The 26,426-nt window shown below is 47.5% G+C and overlaps 1 protein-coding gene across 1 annotated transcript in view; it reads right to left on the bottom strand.

Annotated features, from left to right (window-relative positions):
* TAPT1 (transmembrane anterior posterior transformation 1) overlaps positions 1-26,426 on the bottom strand; it is a 59,254-nt gene that overhangs the window by 32,041 nt on the left and 787 nt on the right. Inside the window, exons 2-3 of the mRNA XM_058670287.1 lie at positions 13,876-14,006; positions 1,398-1,516 (exon numbers count right to left, since the gene is read on the bottom strand). Of these exons, the coding sequence (XP_058526270.1) occupies positions 1,398-1,516; positions 13,876-14,006 (250 nt within the window). The remainder of the gene's footprint in view (positions 1-1,397; positions 1,517-13,875; positions 14,007-26,426) is intronic.

Raw genomic sequence — 26,426 nt, 5'->3', positions numbered from 1 at the left:
TGAGAAGGTAACTCACACGGCCAGACTTTACTGAGCTTCCAAGCAAAGAAGAGCACTGGGTGGAGACGCTGTTAATATGCATGAGACCTTCTAAATCTTAAAGGAATAAAGACAGACCTGAAACATCATACTGCCAACAGTAAGATTCCTAAACTGTTTATTCCAGCTGATTATAATTTGTAACTTGTAGTTAATACAATTTAGAACATAATCACTCTTACTCTAAAATGTGAATTTAGTTATAGGATGTAAATTATCACTACTTCATGCACTCTTGCAAAGAATATCCTTTTTACGATATAATCATTATGATCATTATATTATTCCACTATATATTGCAAGAATTCTTCCTTAACTAAACTTAGGCTCATTTTTGGCACCCATGGGTTCCTAAGTAGTAAGCACACACTCATTCACTACTTTAGAAGAAAGTATCTCATGACTTTTTCTTTAGAAAATATGGATCAAGAATTTTCTAACTCAATTTCAATGACTAAATGATCTTACTAATTACATGTCATGGAATACTCACTATAGCGAAAAGCAATTTTGTGAGTTATTATTCTTTTTAAACAAGTTTTAACTTTTTCATAATTAAATGTATTTAGGAGGGCTTTGTTGCACTTAGAAATGTCTCTTGGAACATTTATACCTAGTTAATGTTGTGACAGGTAACAGTGCACAGAGAAGCATTGCTGTGCCCTTAAAAGCCTCCTGGCATTTTTCACCTTGCTCATCCTAGCCTAGCAGAGCAGGGAAGGAACTACTTCGTGTCACGATGGACCAAGAAAAAGGTCCTGTGCGGAGTCACCTTCCGTACCCCACCCCAACCTGGTGTTTGTGTCGAAAAACTTTGCAACATCCCCTTTCTGCGGATGGGGAACCAGGTGTGGACTTCCCTGCACTGGCCAGGCTGTCTGAGCCTGGCGCTGTCCCCATCAGAGGGTTAGAAAGGCTCCACTGCCCCGAGACGGTGAGTCTCAAATGGAGCGGGACAGGTGGCCCTGCAGTCAGAGCGCTGGGGGGACGCGGGTACTACCAGGGTACTACCACCGACAGGTCAGCTTACAGCCCCGCCTACTTGCAGATGACTGCTGGGGGCCCAAGGATTCTGAGGTAAGTCTGTGAGCCCCAGCCATGGCCGCTCTGCGACAGCCTGCTGCACTGATGTCATGCTGAAGCAAAGCTCTTGCTCTAAACCATTCTAGAAAAAAAGAGCCCATAAAAAAATGTGTCATATAAATATATAACATTCATTGAAAAGAGAAACAGAATGTCTGTACTGTGGGCCAAAGAGTGAATGAAACTGTATATACTATCTTTAATCTGCAGGACACAAATAACAGAAAGAATGAAATCAACTCCGCCTTTCACACTGTGCACGGTCTTCCACGTACCTCAGGCCGTAGCAAGGCAGGGCGAACAGCCGGAAGAGCGCCAGGCAGACGCGCAGTGGCAGCAACGTGAGCACGTACAGGAAGGCGTCCAGGCACAGGAAGATGCCAAACACCATGAGCTGCGTGCGGGAGACGAGAGGAACAAGGGAAATAGTCTCAAAAATTAAGTACAAAATTTCAAGCAGAGAAATTCTGAATTTTCCAGGAAATTCTAACTTGTCACTGGAAATTTAAAAAAATGACAGTTCTATTCTTCTATTTCAACTATGCTTCAATGAAAATTTTTTTTCAAAGTGAAGTCTACACTTCTTTCCGTCTCTGGTTTAGCACCCATAGTCAATTACTCCAAGGACAAGCTGCTCTCGGCCACAGCTGTGACACAGCTGATGGCGCTTTCTGGGGACATCCTCAAACTTTAAACGTTTCATGAAAACCTTTCAGCTAAAACCTGTTACCTCTAGCTTTCCTGCTTAGCAATTTGTTGTTTCCTGTTTACCAGCATATTTCATTAATGGGAAGATTAGGAATCCACACACATGCAAACTGAAACCATATAAACTGATGGTTCACTTTAACACAACCACCGGTCCACCGAGAACCACCCTTCTCTGCCTCCCCTCTCCAGCACACTCGCCATGCCCTTTCTTTCCTGTAACACTGCACATTCTTATCTGTTAAATTCAGGACTGTAATTCACAGGAAGGTGCAGTGTTTTGATGCCTTGGGGAAGCAGCCACATCCAGGCCACCAAACACTATCAAAAGAGAGGTGTCTGCGTGTCTAACACACATGTCCCCATCACAACCCTCTAAGGCTGCAGGCAATAAGCTGCCCTCTCTCCACATACTAGCTAAAATCAGCGATGGGCTGCACTGTATCCTCCCATCAAATTCATAAGCTGAACTTACAGTCAAAGAACCAGAGAATATGATTGTATTTGAATATAGTATCTTTAAAGACAACTCAAGTTAAAATGGGGTCATTAGACGGCCCTAATACAATAGGACCACAATGGACAGTCAAGAGAGGAAATTTGGACAGACCCAGAGGAAAGGTGATGTGCCAATATGAGAAGGTGGCACCAAGAAGCCAAGGGGAGAGGCCGCCCAAGAAAGCCCCCACTAGCTCCCTGGCTGGGCAGGACCTTCTGCTGGCTAAATTCCCCAGCAAATATACTTGCACACCTTTAAATAAAACCACGTGCTTTACTCATCAGGAATATAGCCCATATACATGTCACAATTCTTATTTCAAGTATACAGACCTTTACTGCCTTCTTGATTTTCAATAATTAAGATCCATCATAAATAAGAATATAATGTAAATTACTAGGTCATATGTTGCATGCCATACCCCTGACAAACGTTACAGAGTTACAAGGTTAGAGAGAGGAAAAGACGGGAGTATTCCATTCACGGTTCACTCCTCCAGTGGCCACAGAAGTCAGGACTGTGGGAGCAAGAAACGAGGAGACAGGCGTTTCATCTGGGTCTCTCACACAGCAGCACGGCCCACCACTTGTGCCGTCTCCTGCTGCTTTCCCAGGCCACTAGTAGGGAGGTGGATTGGAAATGGAGCAGTGGGGATATGGATTGGAAACGGAGCCTTGGAGATAACGAACCAGTGCTCACACAGGATGCTGGCAGCACAGGTGGTGGCTCTACATGTTATACCACAACACTGGCCCCGGCGCGTAACTTTTAGTCTCCCTTCTACTGCAGTCACTCAGTCATCCTGTTTCTACTGTCAGTTGGTCGTGGTTTTGTGCCTGTTTTCTTCTTTTATAAACAAAGGCAAGTAGTTGAAAACTGCTCCAGTTCCACCTCAGTTACTGGTTCTTGCTCATCACCCTGCAGGCACATGGGCCTTCCTTGTGCTGGTGGACTGCTGGCTGAGTGCCAAGGACAGGAACAGCCAGAACCTGGCAGTGGATTGCAAAGGGCCACGGGATGCTGGGGACGAGTGCCGTGTGCTCTCTGCCAGGAGCTTACACTGGGGATGAATCCCTCCTTACTCAGGCAGCCCCCAGGAAGTTGTTAACACTGGCCAAGACATGCTCAGCCCAGCAGGCCGCTAAGACAAACGGGACACTGGGGTGCAGTTTCTGTCCTCTGGAGGGATTATACACAGGTCACAGGAGAGGCAGTGTTAGCAGGCAGCAGGGAGGGAGGTCATTGCCCAGAATCTAAGAAGACACACAGGAGAGCAGGGGCTGGACAGGAGAGGGGCGGGGTGCAGGAGGGACATCTTGTAGGAGGACAAAGCTTGGGCTGGAGTTCAGAGCTGAAAAGTGACTACGAAAACTACAACCTTCTGCTAGCATAAAAGATACAACGTCATTTTTCTTTGACTTAGAGGGATCTATTACATTTCAGCATCTCTTATCTGGAATACTGGAACCAGAGGTGTTTTGGATTACAGATTCTGAGTGCTGCGTTTATGATTTTCAGATTGGGGATGCTCAACCTGGACCTGTCATTACTATAAACAACAGTAACATTAGTTTAACTCGAACACATTTTAATACAGTTGCATAAACTTGGTGGGCAGGCACTAATCTTTCACACCAAGTACTGGCCCTGTAAGGGGACTACCTGTAACTGTTAACATGGTGAGTCATGATATTAACAAGGAAACAGCAAGTGGTTACTGTAATCTAAAGGAATTTCCAATGCGAGAAAAGATATTACATCTGTGGAATACATAATATAAAAGAAAAGCTTCAAAGTCTTTCGGGTTTAAGAAAGTGAAAGCATGATTCAACAACTGGACCTAATACTCTGATGTTACACCTCCTCATCAAGTACAGAATTCTTTGAAATTTCTTACATTTCAAACTCAGGATGTTTCCTAAAAGAATGAGCAGGCCATAATCTTGAGTACCCCCACCTGTGCGGGCTTTAAGGGCTCCTGTGTGGTGCCCAGCACACCCTGCAGCCCCATTTAACTGCCGCAGGTCAGCCCTCCGGGGGCCGTGCTGCACAGAACCTGCCGGTGCCTGCCTCGGGTATGATGCTCAGTTCTCACTACTTATCCGGCTCACAGGCTCTGCGGGGATTACCACTCTGCCCTCACCCCCGGGCAACCCCAGCGCCGCAGAAGGAACTCCTGCCCGAGAACACGGGTCAAGCACAGTAACTGCCACTCCAGGCCCAAGGCCCTACCTTTTCCCTTTGAAGAAGTCTGAGCAAAACAAAAACAAAACAAAACAAGGCAACGGGGTTAAGGCAGTTTTCTTTGTGTCAGCTGTTATTGCCAAATTGCCTAGTGTTATGAAAAAAACACATAAATAATGGGTATTTAGTGAATCACGCTTATAAAAAGCTAAAACATTTTACATATTCAAATTTGATGCTATTATATACTCAAATAATGCATGCTTCCATGCCGTTCCTCAATTTGGAGGGTACCTGACGATCACTGCGTTTATATTTGGGCCAATTAACCACATCTCCAGCACTCTTAGATGACTAGCAAAAGGTCCTCTGTAACCACCCAAGCCGTGGCTGTCACAAAAGCAGTACAGCGTAAAGGGCACTGTTTCCTCTCTGAGGAACACAGAAATCTCCAGCCTTCCTTTCAACGTCGTTTGAAATTTCAAAATAAATAACTAATGGTGTGGCTTAAAGGAAGGCAGCACAGTGACTGAAATTCACCTCCTTCAGTCCTGGGTGCCACTCTGTCCCGCCAGCTGACGGGCACACGCCTTGAGAACTGGGTCCCTGTCATACTCTCTTCCTCCCCCTCATCTCCCAGCACTGCCCCTTCGGTCCTGGCTAACCGTGCAACCTTACAAGACAGTAGGATCCTCCTTTCTCTCTCACTCCACCGAGAAGGCCTGAAACGAGTAAGTCATCTACTTGACTCGACACAACAAGATGTAAAAAACCAAAATATGGCAAAGAACCCAGACACGGTAGAAATACAAGAACTCACCTTCTGGCTTTGGGGTTTCTACCTCTCTGCCACTTGCAGCAGCTCATCCTGCGATATGTTCCCTCCTTTCTCCTTTAAAACTCACGGTATAGCTCTGATAAGGCAGACAGTTACAGCTGCATAAAAGTTACATGCCCTGCTTTAAGAGGGTCAAACTGAGGCTGGTGCCATAGTGTAGTAGGCTAACCCTCTACCTGCAGCACTGGCATCCCATATGGGTGTCAGTTCGAGTCCTGGCTATTCCATTTCCAATCCAACTCCCTGCTAATATGCCTGGGAAAGCAGAAGAGGAAGCCTCAAGTGTTTGGAACCCTGCACCCATGTAGCCGACCCAGAGGAAGCTCATGACTCCCAGCTTTGGGCCAGCCCAGCTCTGGCCATTACAGAATGAATCAGCACATGGAAAAACTTCTCTGCTCCCCCCGCCCCCCTCCGTAACTCTGCCTTTCAGGAAAAAAAAAAAGTTAAAGCTCCACAAAGAGGCCACTGTCACAGGAAGAGGATTTATGCTTTGGCCACCACAAACACACTTTACACTGCGATCCACTACACAGACTTGTAGATACCCTCAAAGACACAAAGAAAAACTCTGCGGAAGCACTTGCTGTCCATGACTCAGGCTGAAGTCTTCCCCCACCGGCAGGAGGAGACTTCCAGTGTGAGCGTCAGGTTTCTGCACAGCGAGGACCAAACCGGCTCTATGGAGGGAAGAATGTTCTGGACAGCTGTTTGATCAAAAATTAATTTAGAGCATTGAGTAACAAATTCCAGACATTCAATTTAAAAATATTCTCTGAAAATTCATTCTCAAAGCAGAGATGTTATCAAAATGCACAGGAAAACCATAATTAATCTTCTGTTTAGTTAACGCCATTTTCTCAATTCCTCTTTAGAATATTAAAAATGATCAGTGACAACCACCCCCGGCCAGTCTGCTCACTGCCCCTTGGTCTTTGGAGGCCGGATGAGAGGCCTCAGAAGTCCTCCCCACTTGGCACACAGCCGGCAGTTCACCCCATTCTGGGTGGGTTCTTCAGTCTGGCCTTGATCACCCCACTCTAGCACTCAGGCCAGACTAAAGAGCTCACCCAGTTGCTAGGCTAGAGGCAGGAGCAGGTCTATAGGCGGCCAGCAAGGCCAGCAAGGCCAGCAAGGCCAGCAAGGCCGGCACCACCTCCACTCCCAACACCTGTTACTCAGCCTCCACCCTCAACACACCACTGGATCTGCGATTCTCTTCTTGTTTGTTTGTTTTTTCCCTCTAAGATTTACATTTATTTTTTATCTGACACACAGATTTATAGAGAGATAGAGAAGGAAGACAGAGAGAGAGAGCTCTTCCATCCCCTGGTTAACTCCCCAAACTTCTGCAATATCCAGATCCGGGCAGGTCTAAGTCAGGAGCCTGGAGCTTCTTCCAGGTCTCCCAGGAGGGTGGCAGGGGCCTAAACACGTGGGCCATCTTCTGCTGCTTGCCACACTGGCAGGGAGGTGGATCAGAAGTGGAGCAGCCAGGACTTGAACCGGATCCCATATGGAATGCTGCCACCATAAGCAGGGGCTTAACCTGCCTACGTTATGGCACCAGCCCCATTAGATGTCTTTAAAAAGATTTAATATGGATTTATCCCAACTGAACTTTAGAGTTAAGAAAATTACAAAATGGAAATGATTCAGTGACCTTGTACATTAATAAAATGTTACATAGTTGTGAAAAGCTACAGGTTGCTTTTATCATATTCATCTTATCATGACTATTGCTCTCATTCATTTGAAAAATACTACCTTAAAAGACATAAACAAACAAAAACACCAGGCTCTCTCTGTGGGGAATGCAACCTTTTCTTATTAAAATTTTTATCCCCATTTTTGACCTTTTTCCATTTCTGTCTTCCTTTAAATGCCACTTGAAACTTTCAAAATAAATAACATGATGACTAAAACGAAAGCAGCACTGAGACTGGGGCCAGTCTCTGCAGGAACCGGCTCCCCCACCCCGGCACACCGCATGTGCTAGCAGGGACTCACTTGTTCACAGTGTGGAAACCAGAGAACCTTTTCCAGGCCCCAGTCTCCGGGTGCACTCTTGCAAGAGCAGAGACCAGATCTTGTTCGGCCATATGCTGGGGAAAGCAAGACCCATTCCCAAAAGCCCCTCCTATCCCAGGGAATCCAGTCTCATGAGCTGGGCACACACTGTTCCGGGTGACCAAGAGGGCACGCGCTTGGTACCCACTGGTGAAGAGATCAGGCCCACAGACTGTGGGTTTGGGGCGCTGGGGCAGGGAGGAGCTAGAGTCAACAGATTTCCCACAGGAGACATCATGGGCATGAGATTTTGTCAGGCACAGAGAAGAGGAAGACAAGCAGAGAGTGACAGCACAGGTGCCCTGTGAGGCTAGGAGGCTGAACAACAGCTTTCAGCTAACTGCAGAAGAGTCCAGATGGTTCGCCCAGTCCAGAAGTTCTCAACAAACCCACAGGAAGAGATCCACTGTCAGCCCAATTTCAAGGGGTACTGCACCATCTTCTAAGTCTACAGATAACTGGCCGAAAAGTGCTATAGTAGATTCAAGGTCATTTTAGGCAGAATCATTTTTATTCCCCTAAATTAAGAACAAAATAAAACCAAACATGCCCCCAGTGAGTCTACATTCCAGGAAATGGCCAGGGTTTTTGACAATAGGCAAAGTTCCATCCCAAAGGTCACCCAACAAAACAAAGGTTTCTTAAGTCATCTGATATACTCAACACAGGACTAGTCATAAAAGGTAAACACCCCAATCATCTGAAGATTTCATCTGCAGACACGCTCTGCTCGTGGAAGAGCCTGGAGCTCTTCTCGCTTCTCTCCTTTCTAACCTGTACTGAATATCACTATCTTCCATGAGCTCAACTCCTGGAAATTAAACCCTCACAACCAAGCCTGAAGCAAGTGCTATTACTTGGTGTTTTGTTGTACGGCTCCTGCCAAGAGGCTGCGATGACATGAGAGTGAGCATGCTCTGGGGGCTCCTGGCAGCTGACAGTCACCGAGGAACCCCGCCTCAGCTGCTGTTGCAGTGAAGGTGGGCGGCATGGGGTCGGGGGATGCTTCACGCTCAGCTCTGTGACTGTAGATGAGATCTGTGGCCATTTAGGGAGTGAACCAGTAGATAAGAGAGAGAGAGAGAGAGAGAAAGAAAGTGTGTGTGGAGGTGCTGGATCTGTAAACCCCAGGGGTGGGGGGGTCTGGAGGGGCAGCCTTGGATCTCCTGACCCAGGTCCCTGGGCCTGCCTGCATGGCAGGTGGCGGGTCCCTGAGCCCCAGGGTTGGCGCTCCAGTGGGGCTCAGGTTCCCTGGCCAGGGTCCATGGGCCTACCTGTGAGAACTGGTCCTCCTCAGGCCACGCTGCGCACAGAGGATATGGTAGCTCATCCGGGCCTGCAGAGGACATCTGGTATCACAGCAGAGAATGGAGAACAGAACATATGGACAACTATCCCGGCCAAATGATGACAGCAATATCTGGGCGAATGGAGACTCTCAGGTGGACTGGGTCAGCCAATGAACATTGGAAGGGAGTCCTCATCCACAGCTCAGTGAGATGGACAGCATTTCAGAACTATCGTATCCACCTGGGCAGAACCCTTGCAGTATGCACCACATTATGACCCTGAGTTGGTATCGGGTGACCGTTCCCCATCCCTGGGTACTGGGATGGCTGGGAGACTGGTATGGCTTCTCCTCTTGTCTCTCCCGCCACCCCCCAGAAGTGGGAAGAAGTAAATTTTGAGGCAATGATCATACCCATTTCTCCCTAACCCTGGATCCTTCCTACCCTGATCAACTATGTAAACACTGTGTAAAAAATAATAAGAAAAAAAGAAAGTCACTAAAGTTATAAAAGCTTGATCTTTGCTGGACTGTCCCCAAAACTATCTGATGGGTCCTATATGCCTAATGAGTAGGAGACTACACCTTGTCAATAGGCCACAGATTCTGGGACCACTCCTCCAACACATTCAAACTCAGCTTTTGAAGGGGCTGTCAATTCAGTTGCTAACCTGACACCCAACAATCACAATGCAGAAGGCGCTGTTTCCACTTCCACAGGCAGGGGGCAGCAAAACTGTGAGCAAAGGAGCCCCAGGACTTCCTGCTTCTCACTGCCGTCTCCCTGAGGCACATGTGAGCAAGGGCGGGAAGGCAGGGTGCAGCAAGCCCTGAGCCCAGAGCCAGTAACATGGGTCTGATAGTTTCACAATGAAACGCAGGAAGCTTAATGCACAATTCCTGCTAATAACAAAAAGTCTTAATATGAATATATGGTATTTTAACTAAATGTGTTATTTTGAAAGTAGCGGTAAAGTTCCACTTGTGATACTGGCATTCCATATTGGCCACTGGTTTGTATACCAGCTGCTCTCCTTCGACCCAATTCCATATTCAAGGCCTGGAAAAAGCAACAGAAAATGGCCCAAGTGCTCCGACCCCAGTAACTCACATGGAGACCCAGGTGAAGTTCCTGACTCTGGCTTTGGTGTGGCTCAGCTGTGACTACTGAGTCATCTGGAGAATAAACCAGCTGATGGAAGGTCTTTCGGTGTCGATCTCTCTGTAACTATGACTTTAAAATAAGCAAATTTTTAAAAAAGATGTATCAAATTTAATTGAATACTAAGAAAACTAGTTACCAATTTAATACTAAGCAGCTGAATTCATTAGAAAAACAGTATTTATTAAACAATGAAACAAAGAATCACTATACAGCAAAGAATTACATAGCTGGAAAAAAATCAGTTATATTTTAGTTCCATTTTTTCTATCAGGAAGGTAATGTGATTGATCGCATGTATGCAGAAAAAAGAAGTAATTTTAATTTAAATAAATAAATAAAGCTTTGTAACAACCACAACCTACATGCAGCATCTATTTAACACAAGGAGTCATTGTCACAGAAGTTAGTAAACAAATCCTGAACAATTTAAATTTCTAGAAAATCTACACATGTGGGTCTAGTGCTCTCTTACATTTCCAATCCATGCTGACCACAGCCACGGATGCCTGCGGGAGAACCCAATGACTGATCTGTCCTCTTTGGTTGGGTATTGAATATACTCTTGGCGCTGGCATTGTGGCTTAGCATCCCATATGGACACCGGTTTACATCCTGGCTATTCTACTTCTAATCCAGCTCCATGCTAACGGCCTGGGAAAAGCAGTGGAGAAGGCCCAAGTGTGGGAGACCCAGATAAAGCTCCTGGCTTCAGCCTGGACTAACCTTGGCCACTGTGGCCATCTGGGGAATGAACTCGTAGAAGGAAGATCTCTTTCTACCTCTCCCTCTAACTCTCTCAAATAAATAAAATCTTTAAAATAGTAATAATAATACAAAGAACCTACTCTTCCTGTCCTGGTCCCCCTTGCACACACACAACCAGTGCAGCCAACAGAGAAACAGAAGTATTTGGGGGGCACTTCCAAGAGGATTTTACAGTCCTTGGAAAAAGTCCGGAAAGGTAGTACTCCCCAGGTCCTGCCTTTGCACCGTTCCTGAGGCAGCCCAGTCAGCGTGAGGGTGGATAAGGAGCCTAATATATGCTGATTTCACTAACTCACAGAACAATCAAGACCTCCTTCCTCTACATTTGCTTAAAAAAACAAACAAAAAAAAACCAACCAAACAACTGTCCTAGTTGTTCAATCCACCATCAACCAGGTTTTCTGGTACACACAGCTAAAGGACTCCTAATACTCATCACCTAGACTCTACTCTTTTTTTTTTTTTAAAGATTTATTCATTTTATTACAGCCAGATATACACAGAGGAGGAGAGACAGAGAGGAAGATCTTCCATCCGATGATTCACTCCCCAAGTGAGCCGCAACGGGCCGGTGCGCGCCGATCCGATGCCGGGAACCAGGAACCTCTTCCGGGTCTCCCACGCGGGTGCAGGGTCCCAATGCATTGGGCCGTCCTCAACTGCCCTCCCAGGCCACAAGCAGGGAGCTGGATGGGAAGCGGAGCTGCCGGGATTAGAACCGGCGCCCATATGGGATCCCGGGGCTTTCAAGGCGAGGACCCCAGCCGCTAGGCCACGCCGCCAGGCCCTAGACTCTACTCTTAAACACACCCTGGGCCTAGCCTTTCTCTCCACAAGGTCTGAGTACTGCTCTGTCCAAACTTAACAGGCTCCAGATCTACCTAGCACATCACTGCACCCGGGCAATGTACTCAGAACAATCTCCCCTTCTCCCCTCCGCCAGTTCCCTTCTGACCTTCCTCCTCAGCCCTGTCTTCTAAACAAACTTTCACCTTTTCTAAATTCATTTTGCAGGTAATTATTTAATGGTACTTTTCACTTTGTATCTTCCATTGAAATTACTTAGGTATCTGCTATCTCCTTCTTGGCTAAGATCTGAGTGTTAAGTTCATCCCTGTTCCTCAGTGCTACAAAAGTGCCTGGAACAAAAGCTGCTCCAAAAACTGATGGAGCAAATGAACAGGGAATTAGTGGTTTTGCCTTTCCATTACTGTTTGCACATATGAAGAAACTTACGAAAACACTAAAAGGGCAGTCCTTCATTATTTGCAACACTCGGGGACAACTGTCTGTCCGACCTATGCTGCAGTGTTTTCATGAGGTCTAAACCCCGCACAGAAGCCAGCTCCTGTTTCCAAAACAAGGCGAGGTGGGTCTGGAAGTCCACAGGGAACTCCCTTAAGGAGGCAGGAGGGAGAACTGAGGTTGTTCAGGGGATTTGATGTGAACACACTCACAGTGCTCAGTTCAGAGCACAGCACTGAAACCTCCCCAGACACCCGCTGTCCTCGCACAGGAACGGACACTGAGATGGGACACAGCCAGCCGAGTCTAGGCAGGCCGTGCAGTGGGAACCGCCTGAGCAGAAATGTCCTCTCTGGGAAGGCCGCGGTCACGCCCCTCAGCTCACTATGTCCAAGCCCTAACTGCAGGCTCTACCAGTGCCCCAAGGCCGACTCCAGAAGGTTCAGCAGAAAATGATAGGGTGCATTATCTTGACAGCTACGCCTGTCAGGAACGAGGGAAATGTTCCAATCCACTACAGTCTGGCTTAAAAATGGGGGAGGCAGGACCAAACGGCTTTCCCAAGAGGCTCTTTCTGGCTGCGGTAAGCAGTCTCAGAAGGACCGGCATCAGGAAGTCAAGTTCAGTGGCCAGCATAGGCTGTGCACACCGAGCCAGAAGGTTTTCCAGGGGCCGGTGCCTCTGCTCCTTAGTTGTGCCCCAACATAACTAGGAGTTGGGCAGACAGCGCCCGCTCTGAAGTAGTCCCCTGGTTGTCCCACAGGTTCAGGCTGCATGCAAATTCCCCATGAGAGGCAAACCGAAGTCCAGGAGCTCTCAGTGTGAGGGCTGTGGCCAGGCAGGCACAAGCCCAATGCGCTGGCCTTGCCTGAACACTGGCTCACTGCCTCCGTCCCACATCCTCACACCCATCACTACAAGGACAAAGGGCAGCTCTGAGAGCAACTGAGAGGAGTTGATTTTATCCTATTTCCAACCAGAAAATCATCCCCAGTCTCAACAAATTCAAGTGTTAGAGCAGTGCTGCTGCCCTTGGGGGGAAGAGCTGCAGGAGCACCTGTTCTTCCCATCCCACCCTCGGGTCCCTCAGGCTCCTTGCAGGGACACTCGGGCTCCTGAGACAGGCAGCACTGCATGTAGAACTGAGCACAGGTGACACTCCTCGTCAGAGGCGTTCTGCCACCATTCAATTGTCCTGTGTCCCCACACGCTGGCTGCCCGTTCCTTCATAGAGCTCCCAAGACTGCAGCAAGTCCCGCTCCATCAAAGCCCACAGAACAATAGCTCTGAAACCGCCCTCGGCACCAGGCTCTTCCTGCTACTAAACAGATGATCAGAGCCCAAAGAGCACAGCCAAGCCAAGTTTCCCGACTTGGCCCAGCTCACCACATCTCTGCTTACAGTACACAGGGAAAGCCAACTCTCCGACAAGCACAAGTCAGCAGGTATCGCTGCCGCCCCGTGCTGCTGGGTCTGCGAGGTGACTGTCACAGGAGGAGGGCCCGCCACCAGCTGGCACTGTGGCCGCCCACTGTGCTGATCTGCTATGAGTTGACTCCTGTGCTGACAGCTGAAGCAATCCTCTTCTTCTTTGAAAGATTGACATTTATGTTTTCAAATATGTGAGCTTTCTGAGAAACTGAAACCTTAAAAAAGACTGAAATGAAATCACTGATCATATAGAAAGTTAAACAAGGCTGGAGAGAACTGAAAGAGTGTGAGAGATCATTCCTAGGAAAAAGTTCCAGGGAAGTGGCTCCCAGGGAAGCAGAGCCGTTAACTTCCTGTTTTTATAAGATCTGCACCTGTACCACCATCAGCTCTTAAACTGAGCGTGTCATTTCCTACTGCTCCTACAGCTTTACTTACATTATTTCCAATATTTTAAAAATACAGCTCACAATCTGAGTTTTTTGTTTTGTTTTGTTTTTATACAATCAACACTTTGGCATAACTTTCAAAATGATGTCTGGGAATAAAAAAAATAGTACCTTTTCCAATTCTCTCGGTATTCGCATACAAGTGTACACTCTTTCTCTTCTTTCTGTGTACTTGGCCTCGTTATGTTCAAGGAAGTACCCTCTTGTGAGTTCAGCACTGAGGAACCTCAACAGTGAAAGTTCTACAGAAAAAGAAAACAACACAAAACAAAAAGAACAGTTTTTATTAAGGAACTCACATGCTAACTGGGGCCACAGGTAATACTCACATAGAACAAAAAGAGGACAAAGCAAATTAACCTACGCTGCTGGAGCTGCAACTTCAGCGCTACACCGACGGCAGGTGACGTCTGTCGCTTTGAGTGGCACAGGCTAAGAATATGTGGGGACATAGAGTGGTGCTAAGAGGGTGCTGGGGCTCGGAGGGGAATGACCATAAAGACAACAGTTGGAACAGTGGTTTCTGAGAGCTCAGTCCTGGGTCTTATAAGTGACACGGCATCCAGATTGATGAATTTCACAGAGAAAAGGGGAGGTATCTTGATTGTGTCAGAGGTCCAATCAGCAGGAGCCGAGGCACCACCTGGGCACTGCGCATGGCCAGGGCAGGCTGGTGTGTCTGCATGTCCCTGGGCACTGCGCGTGGCCAGGGCAGGCTGGTGTGTCTGCATGTCCCTGGGCACTGCGCGTGGCCAGGGCAGGCTGGTGCGGCCGCATGCCCCTGAGCACTGCGCATGGCCAGGACAGGCTGGTGTGTCTGCATGTCCCTGGGCACTGCGCGTGACCAGAACAGGCTGGTGTGTCTGCATGTCCCTGGGCACTGAGTGTGGCCAGGGCAGGCTGGTGCGGCCGCATGCCCCTGAGCACTGCATGTGGCCAGGGCAGGCTGGTGTGTCTGCATGTCCCTGGGCACTGCGCGTGGCCAGGGCAGGCTGGTGCGGCTGCATGCCCCTGGGCACTGCATGTGGCCAGGGCAGGCTGGTGTGTCTGCATGCCCCTGGGCACTGCGCATGGCCAGGGCAGGCTGGTGTGTCTGCATGTCCCTGGGCACTGCGCGTGGCCAGGGCAGGCTGGTGTGTCTGCATGTCCCTGCACACTGCGCATGGCCAGGGCAGGCTGGTATGGCTGCATGCTTACTGCCCACATGAAGGCCCCTAGCACCTGATAACCACGATCGTGATGCCAACAGACCTCTGCAAGAGCTCAAACCCCTCTCTCTGCTCCCAGATCTTTCCATCCGCCTTCATGTCTTCTGTTTCCCAGAAGAAAGTTCGCCCACAGCTGTCTTCCTCAGATGACAGCTAGGCCAGAGGAGGTTACACCTGCCCTCTGCGCTGCCCCTGAGGGGCCTGGAGGACAGAAGCCATGTGTGAGTGCTTGCTTCCAGCTCCTCCCACTTGTCAGCCTGCCTGACAGACAACCATCACCTACCCAGACTCCTCAGCACCCCGTACTCCCTCTTCCTACACCTGCCCCAGAACTCAGGATCCCCAAGGTTTAGAATCATTCTCCTGCTTTCAGCTGGCTGTGTGAACTCTCTACACTTGATCGTAGCCAAAAGGCCAAGAAGCGATGTGTGTGAGCTCTCTACCAAATGTGGTACTGAAGTTTACTCCAAAGGCTGGCCTGACCTGGGTCTATTCACTCAGGAAGCCAAGTCTCCGTGCAGGGGAAGGGTTTACACTTCCTATCCAGAAGCCCTTGGCAAGACTCAAAAGGACTTAACCATGGACCCAAATCTGCTGTCTTCTTCTAGCACCGGCACAGACCACAGCCCTCATTCTTCAGGTATCACGCCAAGTGGCTTGTCTGCTCACGTTTAGGCTCACAGTGTGTGTGTGCGTGTGTATGTGCATATACACACATGCACTTCTTTACCAGGTTAATAATCTGGACAATCAGTGATACCACGAGATAGCTGGGATTGAGACAGACAGAGGAACGCAGGATTCCACTGACTCCAGCCTTGAGCAGCAGCAGGTGGAAGCGTCAAGTGCACTGGCTATGTCATCCTTTGTCCTTCCATTCAGCACATTTACTGCCCAAGTCCTGCAAGTGAAATGCATGCAAGCTGTGACCTCTACTGCACACAGTAACAGATGCTTGGATTTGAAGGCCTTAGTAACCAAATTCCTGTAGAATAAAACTTCCAGTTACGAACCTTCTGATACACTTTAGGTTGGCTGGGGAAAAAAACAAACTCATTCTCTGAGAAGAAAGCCTTAGGAGCTGTGTACAAGAAGAGCCAAGCCCAGCAAAAGATCGCAAACTCTGTCCATGCTCAGTTTCCAATCAGAAGGAAAGGTGTATTTTGATGGGTTAATGTCCACAACATTAATTCTTTCATGTAAAACTGAGAAGCAACATGGCATTCGGAAAACACAAGAACCTTTCACTGACCACAGCGAAATAGGTGCACCTGGAGCCCAATGGTCACTTCCCCATCATCTCTGAGTGGTGTCTGACCCTGCGGCCACCCATCGTTTTTCCTTGCCAGCCCAAGCTCTTCTGACTTAAGGCTCTCTTCTCTCTCAAATGGCCACCTCTTCTGACCTAATACTCTTTGGCTCCTGTTCACCTGTGACCCCCAAGTGTTCCATCCATTACAGCCTACACCCTAAGAAGATGCTAGTCAAGAAAACTGTTAGCCTTCCTTTCACACTCATGTTCACCAAGGTGCCTCCTGCCGACCTTGGCTTTCCTTGTACACTCTTCAGTTAAGTTCGAAGTACTGTCTCTATCCTACAGTCTCCGCATCTTCTGGTCTGATTCCTGAGATATATTCCAGCTGCTTCCTGGGCAACTTCCCCTATGGATTCCAGGGATGCCTTATCACCTGGAGAACCAAACCAGTCTTCCTAATTCAGTCAGCAGTGCAGACAGTTTTGCTGAAAGCGCGGGGCCCATGGGGATAACCTCTCACCTCTCACCAAGTCCTGCAGATCGTTTCTCTGAAACACTCCTGAACATTTTCTTCTTCCTTTATTCCATCTAAGCCCGGACCTCACCTTTCACCAGGTTCCTGCACAAACCCCTTCATGACATGCCCTTCTTGTACTCTTTCTTCCCTTTAATCCCACTCTGACCGGCAGTCAGCAGACCCACACAGCCTGGGCACACTCTGCTGAAACCCCGAACAAAACCTCGAGCAGCTCTCTTCGCCTAGATCCCCTGCCACCTGCCAAAGGCACTTTTCATAGCGGGTGCCAACCCTGCTTCCCCCGCTCCTCTGCGTGTGGACACTGCCCCTTGGCCCAAGATTGCCCTCTCTGCGCCTGCCAGGGAGCCTGCTCGGAGGCCATCCTCTGTGCGTGTCCCAGGAGCACCTCTCAGTCCTGCTCTCACATGTGGCTCCCACAGCACCTGCACTTGCCTCTCAGCAGCAATTACAGTCGCTTTCTTATCTGCCTTGCTTATTCACCTTTGCAGCCCAGGACCCAGCACAAAGCAGATGTTCAAGAAATGCCTGCAGGAGAATATCTTGATCAGAGAAGGAGAAAAAAAATCACAGAAAGGTTTATGACAAGAACGAACAAACACAAAAACACAATTAGAAAGTAGAAAGCCAAATAAAAAAATGGCAAGGGAGATGAATGGAGTAGGTAAGAATTATCAAAATATAACAAGTCAGAGTAGCCAGTGTTAGTCTCCTTAGGAAAGCAGGCTGCAAGACAACCCAAACTGCTTACGAAAATGGAGCAAGTGCCCACACAAGGCACACTGGGCTAGTTTTTCAGGTGGGTGAGTTGTCCTTCTGATAGTTCTGCTATTTTCCCATTTTCTTTTAACACTGAAACTCCACATAACGATCTACATGAATACAAAAGGTAAAAGGAACCAAAATATTCAACATTAGTCACACTACTTAAAAACTACACATATCAATAAAAACCAAAAACCCGAGTCACAAGTGGCCAAAGAACAGGATACAGAGATTCTGCACAAGAGAAGAGAACAGAACCCCGCATTAGGACGACATCTCTGAGACCGAAGGCGTCAGCAGGGGAGAGTGAGAAGCCTAGCGCCCCACTCGGCAGCCAGCTGTGGCCGACCCAGGAACCTTGGCTGGAAGCGGGGCTGAGTGTTGGCAGAGTGACACAACAGACCCAAGAGCAGGGTGCCAGGATGTAGTCCCAGCCAGGGAGTGTCTCACTGCCCCCAGGAAGCAAAAGGGAGATCTCACGCAGCCCCCAAGAACGGCATCTGGGTTAAAGAGACACAGACAGGTGGGCACACAGTAAAGTAAATGAAGAAGTACAGGAAGCCGCATTCCCATTTATTCAGAACACCCTGCTGCCACAGTGTCTCGTCCAGCGGCCAGAGGCTGGTGTGCTGCACAGGAGCCTGGGCTTGGCTGCCACAGGAGGCGGGTCCCAGCAGCAGCATTCACATATTAAGCCGCCGACCTGAATCAAGTCACAGATCTCAAACTCATAAGAGAGAAAACTGAAGCTTACACCACTTGTACAACATCTGTGACAGTGTTTTAACTATATTACAAATACAAAATAATGTGTCAGAATCTGGCATCTAGAAATATAAGATTTTTAGATACAATTACCAAGCTGGAACCTACAATGGAGAATTTTAAAAATCAAATGATTTTTTGAGTACACAGACTTCAAAACTATGGAACATTTGTTTTTATGCTCATTTTGCAGATAAAGAAATGAAGGCACGGGGGGGGGGGCTAGAGGTCCCCACAGTCACTGAGAAGCAAGTGGTCGTGCCAAAATTCAAAGCTAAGCAGTCCCCCTTATGTACGTGCTTGTTACCACCAGAGTGGTTAGTCCATCACCGACTCAAGTGCTCTTGTAAGCAGGTCAATATGTCCTTTCTGGAAAACCAGAACCCTGTCCTTCATGTCCTCATAGCACCGTAACTTGACTTCTAGGAAGCCGCACTGTCAACAGTCAGCTGCCTTGCAAAACCACGAACCTTCTAAGAGCAGCTCCCACGTAGGCCATATTCCCAACGTCTATCACCTGCTGAGCTTCCTCTTCTAAAGATTTGTTTTATGTATTTGAAAGGCAGGAAGATAGAGCAAACCCAAGAGACACAGAGTGATCCATCTTCCAACAATGGTTCCAACAGCCAAGGCTTGAGTCAGGCTGAAGCCAGGGACTCCATCCAGGTCTCCCACAGGGTGGCAGGGTTAGTGTACTTGGCCTATATGCTGCTACTGTCCCAGGCACACCAACAGGAAGATGGATCAACAGTTGGGACTAAAACAGATGGTTTTAAATGATACCACAGGGAGTGGGTGCCTAGTCCAGCAGATCAGTCCAGCTGGGTTCAATACTTGATGGACACCAGATCCTGACAGCTCAGAGCCTGAGAGGCCATGGCGACAGCTCCATTAACCAAGGTCCTTCCTCCCATGTGGGAGACACAGACTGAATTCCTGGCTCCCAGTTTGTCCTCAGCCCAGCCCTGGCCATTGTGGGCACTTGGAAAGTTAAACTGACAGATGGGAGTTCACTCTCTGTAGAGACACATTGAAGCAATTCTAACAGAAACAAACAAGCAAGCAAACAAAACCCCCAAAATCCAAGTCCAGTGGTGATAAAAGCCTGCCAAGCTTTATCCTCTTCCTCAGCCACTCCTGGAAAAGCAGCCCTGCTTGAGGGACTAGGATCCTTGTACTCTACAGCACGAAACAGGGCTCCCTGCACCAGGACTGCCAGCCACCAAGAACAGTGAGAGCAAGCAACCTCACTCTACCCTGGCACGGAATCCCAGGCTCCCAGCTTTGGCGTGGTGGAGCCCCAGTCACTGCAGCCATCTGGGAATTGAACCAACAGATGGAAAATCTCTCTGTAGCTCCCTCTCTGTGTAACCTGTCTTTAATGAGTAAATATTTTAAAAGAACATTTTGTTCTTACAGTATAAGATATATATGCATGTTTGATTTTATAAGTCATTGACGTTTAATATACCTCATGTGAGGATGCATTTTTTTTTTAAATGGGACCGAATTGGGTGAATTTATTATTTTCCAAGATGCGGTTTTATAGGTATAGGGGTTCAATCTCCACCTCTCCCTCTGATTTCCCCTCCAGTCATTTTCTCATGAATTATCACAGTATACAGTTCCTTAGTAACAGTTATAGGTTTCAATGTTTTACTATTTTAATATGCCATGAAATGGTAAGTATAGGCAAAGGTAAAAAATCTAGTATCGGGGCTGGCATGGTGCCTCAACAGGCTTCACCTGCAGGCACTGGTCTAGCAGTGCCAGTTCACGTCCCGATGCTTCACTCCCCGTCCGGCTCCCTACTACCACCTGAGGAAGCAGCAGAGGAGGGCCCACGCCCCTGTGCGCCTGCATGCATGTGGAGACCCAGCAGAGGCTCCTGGCTTCTGATCGGTGCAGATCCAGCCACTGTGGCCATTTGGCAAGAGAACCTGGGGATGGAAGACCTTTCCCTCTGTAAATCTGCCTTCCGAATAAAAATAAATTAAAAAAAAGAAAATCCAGTATTGAATTGTAAAATAAATTTTACATATTTAAATGTTTCCTTAGCAGTCCTACTTTTACTTGGGAGTAGAGACACGTATTGCAAAGTGTCTTTACTTCCCAGTATGCTAGTTGCCACTGTATAGTTTGTCTGTGAGAATATATGCATATATCTGTTTACCTATATCTCAAATACATATTTTCTGAACATGATTTATTTTAGATGTCAGCAAATTTACTTATCCAGCTCTTACTAAGAAGAAGTATTATTCACCAGGTCTTTTTATAAACATATGTACATGACTACGCAATTAGAACACAAACAAATGTTTCTATAGTGTAAGAAATAAATTTTGCCAACTGTAAAGATTTAATGTAAGGAAAAAACTATAATAAATCCAGCTCAATTCTTTCAGCATAGTTTTTAAATACTTATTATATTTATTCGAAAAGCAGAGCTACAGAGAAAGAAAGATACTGAGAGAGAGACGCCGTCCATCACTGGTTCACGCCCCAAGAGCCCACAATGACGGGGCTGGACCAGGCCGGGAGCTTCTTCTGACTCTTGCCCATGGGTGTAGGGTCCCAAAGCATCAGGGCCACCCTCCTCTGCTCTCCCAGGCACGTCAGCAAGGAGCTGGAGCACAGCAGAGCAGCTGGGCCTCAAACTGGCACCCACACAGGATATCTGCATAGCAGGCAGCAACTTCACCTGATACCCACAATGCTAGCCCCGCTCTGGCAAATCTGTAATCAATATTTATCTCCTATCACAGAATTGCTCTCTGATCTACTACCTTAACTTAGGGAAAGGTACAGTATTATTTGCTTCTTCTTGTTCCTGAAAGAAGAAATGGCTGCTTAATTATCTTCTGAGAAAACTTATTTTAGAAATAGCAATCTAGGATAAAAGCAGTAAACACAACTATGAATACATCTGTGATTACTCATTACTTGTAATGAGTAATCAAAAATATATGTTCAGTAATATATCTAAATATATCTTTCTTAAAATAGTGAACATTTTAAAAAGTACAAAGTAATATTGGTCAACACTTAGGAAAATAAAGCCTTAAACAACATAAAACTTAAATAAGCTTTACTAAGACTACAATAAAATATTAAATGTAAGATTACTATACAGAGAGATATTCTTATACAAAGTCAATTAGGACTCAGCTTTTCTGGAAACCAATATACAAGCAATTCTGTATTAAGTCAAATCTAAGTAGGGGAACTATTTTACACAGTATATTTGAGTTTTTAAGACTTAAAAAAAACCCGCGTGGACTTGCATGTAGGGAAGTAAAGGAACAGGCAGAATATTCACGAGTTTATAGACATGAAATGGGTTCAAGAGAGCATGACTTTGTCCAAGGCCACAGGTTAAACAGTAAAGCGTCTGAGGTGATGTTTACAGCACAGCAAGTGAAGGCACTGCTAGCTGCAGCTCCGGATGCTCTGCTGCTCATCCTCCTTCCTGCCGACGACTCTGGGAAGGAAGCAGATAGCAGATGACAGTGCAGGTGCGTCGGCCCCATCACCCCAGCGGGAGCCAGGACGCAGTGCCTGACTCTTGGGTTACTCTGGCCGTCACAAGCATTTGGAGAGTGAACCACCAGATGGAACATCGAACTTCCAAAGAAATAAAGTTTTAAAAAACAAGCAAAGGATTAAAAATAGCAACAAGGAGTAGGTGTTTAACTTAGTGATTGAGATGCCTGTGCCCCTGGGGTGGGCATCATCGTGGCGTTTACTAGGTCAAGCCTCTGCCTGTGGTGCTGGCATCCCTTATGGTTGTCGGTTTGAGTCTCAGATGCTTCACTTCCAATCCAGCTTCCTGCTCACGTGCCAGGCAAAGCAGCTAAAGATGGCTCAAGGCTTACTCACGTGAGAGACCTGGAAGAAGCTCCATGGTCCTGGCTTAGGACCAACCCAGTTCTGGTCACTCTGTCAGTCTCTATCAAATACTATTTTTTAAAAATAAATTTAAAGGGCCCGGCAGCCATGGCCTAGTGGCTAAAGTCCTCGCCTTGAACGCCCCGGGATCCCATATGGGCACCGGTTCGAGTCCCGGCAGCTCCACTTCCAATCCAGCTCCCTGCTTGTGGCCTGGGAAAGCAGTCAAGCATGGCCCAAGGCCTTGGGACCCTGCACCTGCATGGGAGACCTGGAAGAGGGTTCAGGTTTCTGGATTCAGTTTGGTGCAGCTCCAGCTGTTGTGACATTTTGGGAAGTAAATGATCGCATTAAAGATCTTCCAAAAAAAAATCTTGAAAAATCCCATGCAACTTTTTCATACTACATATTTCCTTTTATTTTTTTTTTTAAGATTTATTTTTATTACAAAGTCAGATATACAGAGAGGAGGAGAGACAGAGAGAAAGATCTTCCGTCCGATGATTCACTCCCCAAGTGAGCTGCAACGGCCGGTGCGCGCCGATCCAAAGCCGGGAACCAGGAACCTCTTCCAGGTCTCCCACGCGGGCGCAGGGTCCCAATGCATTGGGCCGTCCTCGACTGCTTTCCCAGGCTACAAGCAGGGAGCTGGAGGGGAAGCGGAGCTGCCGGGATTAGAACCGGCGCCCATATGGGATCCCGGGGCGTTCAAGGCGAGGACTTTAGCCGTTAGGCCACGCCGCTGGGCCCATACTACATATTTCCAATTAACTTTTTAAAAGATTAATTTATCTGAAAGCCACAGCCTCAGAAAGGGAGAGGAGGGACAGAGATTTTCTACCTGCAGATTCACTCCCTAAATTCCCGCCACAATGAGGGATGAATCAAGGAAGGCAGGAGCCAGGGGAGTCAGCCGGTTGCCTCTGTGGGTGGCAGAGCCCAAGCAGCTGAGCTGTCACCCGCAGCTTCCAGGCTAGGTCAGAAGTGGTGCAGGTGGGAATGGAACAGACACCTCGATACGGGATCCCAGAATTTCAAGTGGTGGTTTAACTCTGCGTCACAATGTTGGGCCCTCTAATGAGCTATCTTCTTTGATTTTTAAAGATGTATGTATGTATGTATGTATGTATTTATTTATTTATTTTTGGAACAGCAGATTTTTGGGAGAAGCAAAGACAAAAAGATTCTTCCAGCCACTGATTCACTCCCCAAGTAGCCACAATGGCTGGAGCTGAGCTGATCCGAAGCCAGGAGTCAGGAGCTTCTTCTGGATCTTCCATATGGGTGCCAGGTCCCACGGTTTGGGGCCATCCTCTGTTGCTTTCCCAAGTCAAAAGCATGGAGCAGCCAGGATATGAACTGGTGCCCAATAGGACCCTGGCACTTGTAGGCAGAGGATTAGCCTGTGTATCCTTCACGCTGACCCCTCTAGTGAGTTTTCTGAAGACCCCTCATAAATGCTAACCAATTAAAGCAACGGAGAATTTCCAAAGCAGAGCAATGGTTTGGTACACAAGGAGCTCATGTTGCTTTACCGGCTCGGGATCAGCTTTAATGTCTGAGTTTGGGATCAGAGCAGTAACTGGGACAAATTCTATGAAGGGTGAGGACTGACGAAAGGAAAACGTATTTGAATAAAAATGTGGTATTTGTAAGAAAAATGTAACAAATTTTCAATTACACAAGAAGTGCAGCATATGGAATTGGACAAGTTAGAACCTGCCTCAGTGGAAAATTTTCATGAGAGTTGTTCAAGAGGAGCGAAGAGGGCTTTTACGGGTTTCAGTCTTTCTTCTTCCCCTTGTTTCAATCTCTCATGGATGTCAAGTCAAGCAGGCGAACAGGCAAAAGCAGAGAAGACAAGCAAAAGGATGAATAACAAGATGAGCTCCAGGACTCCAGCAGCCATGAAACAAGGGAGGAAATAACATCACCACCAGGAACAATATCCTTCCCCCAGACTTACTTCAGGCTCTTAGACGCAGCACCTGTCCCAAGGCACCTGCACACCTGCATTGTACCGGTACCATTTCATCCTCAGTGGGATGTGCCATGACACACTTACCAGACCCTCACTATGACCAGACCTAACCTTGGTATTGCGGATCCCAAACTCTCTGGTGGCCTTATGGAACAGAGCCAGGTGGATTGGGCAAGCAGTCTCAGAGTCTTTAGAGCAATTTAACAAGTGAGCCAAGTCAAGCGCTCAGATTGCTTAATTCTTAGTTTAAGGTTGATTTGCTGGGCCAAAAGTCCTGACTGGGAACATCACTGCACAGCAAGCCCTGCACCTAGGATTCGTGCGGCTGAGACGAGGGGAATATGCACAAAAACAGTCACACAAGGAATCAGTTCTCCAGTCTTCAAAAGGACAACCTGCAGAATTGACAACCACAGTACGCAGAGTCTAGGGACCACACAGAGAACAGTGGAATACACATTGCCCATGCTGAAAGAGAGAAAGAAAGAAAACAGGAACGAGGAACAGAATAGCCATCCTTCTCTGATGATGCCAAGTGTGAGCACCACACTTGGGATGAGTTTCAGGTTACTGCCGGCCAATACCCAAGTCAAAAGCAAGTTCTGAGAAACATGTGATCAGAGTTTGAAAGAAAAAGACACTATGATGCAGCTATCCATACACGATACACAGAGTTGTACATAGGCGAGCTAACATATGCATATATTTTCTAGACATACTTCGAGACAGGTAGGAAACAACAGGACAAACCGTAAGCCCTGTGCTTTGATTTATCCCACTCAATAGAGTGTGGATAAACATGTACTGTGTACAGGTAAGCAGGGGACCCCTGGCGCTCAGGACTGGGCAGCCAACACGCTGCTTCCAGAAGCCTCGATTCCGTGAGAGAAGGGAGGAAGGGCTCCCTGGTATTGACTGACAGGCCACTGAGATCATGACCGTTAGAAAAGAAACACTAAGGTGTGCCAACATGAAGCCAGGAGGAAGCAGAGCTGGGGCAGGGCTGTGGCGGAGGAGCACTGAGCACTGTGCCAGTTTGAGGCTGGTAGAAATGCTACTGTGACACTAGGTGGTGCCACTCCATGGCCCTCAGGGCCAGGCCCACCTTTAGGGCAAAGGTTTCAAATTCTGGAAACCGTAAGGGAAGAAAGATTACACAGCAAAGGAAGGCAGTGGTGGAAAAACAGCCAATAATTCTGATCTCTGGTGAAGGAGCTACCAGCAAAGGCTTCTGGGTTGCCGGTGCACTGGCAGGGCCAGGAGCTGTGGAAGCCACAGCGGAGGGCAAAGAAGGCGGCGCTCCCAACAGAGCAGCACAGATTCCTGGGACGCTCACCTGGGTCCTGATGCCAAGACCTGTGTGAAGTGGCAAACCCGCCTCCCTTCTCACAAGGCTGGCAGGATAAGGACACAAGAAGTCCTCCAACAGTTAGAGCTGCAACTGTCTTTCAGTCTGAACCCGGGTCAGCAAGGCACACCCAGTGAGCCGTGGGTGAGGATGGTCCGAGGGGTAGCGCCTCGGGCAGGCCGGTACCCAGACCCTGGCCAGGGAAAGCCAGGGAAGGAGTGTTGGGTCGGACTCGAAGACCTCACTGAGGGCTTCTGACAACTGCATTTTCTCCCCAGGACAACAACAACAAAAAAGGTTTATTAAAGTGTTGGCTTTCCTGAAATTCAGAGATGTTCTTCAGAAACGAGAGTGAAACGTTGGTCACATCTATTTCTATGTACACCAGAATGCTTTCAATACTCAGAGTAACCAGGCAGTTAGGACTTCACCTCCAGCCTGCCCATTCAGAAAGCAAACACTCCTGCCAACAGTTGACAATGAAACCAAATGGAGCACTTGTAAGTGCTTAACTAAGAAAGTCTGCTTAATATTTCAAACATATACACCTCTTCAAAAGCTGCATCCAATTCTGAGAATGAATAAATCAATCAAGGTCTCACATGATCGGCCATGGTCTTTTTAATTACTTCTAGCATTTCAACACCCGAGTTACAACCAAAGCAGTAAGCCTTACCAATAAAACATTTATTAGCATGAACCTCAGGGAGTAAGCGCTAATGCAGTCCCTAGCGACACCAGAAGCAATTTTTAGTTGTAAGAAATGAAATGGAGCTGCTGTTCAAAACTTAGAATTATATAAAAATTAAAACATTATCATCAGGGTATCCAATGAACCCAGTCAGCCTCCCACAAGTGTAATTCAAAGAAGTTTTTTAAAACACAGAAACAGCCAAGAACTTAAAGGAATAGTA

The sequence above is a fragment of the Ochotona princeps genome, chromosome 11 (genome assembly GCF_030435755.1).
Source record: "Ochotona princeps isolate mOchPri1 chromosome 11, mOchPri1.hap1, whole genome shotgun sequence".
Taxonomy (NCBI): Eukaryota; Metazoa; Chordata; class Mammalia; order Lagomorpha; family Ochotonidae; genus Ochotona; species Ochotona princeps.
Note: the sequence above shows the minus strand (reverse complement) of the source record. Positions and strands in the feature narration are given on the sequence as shown.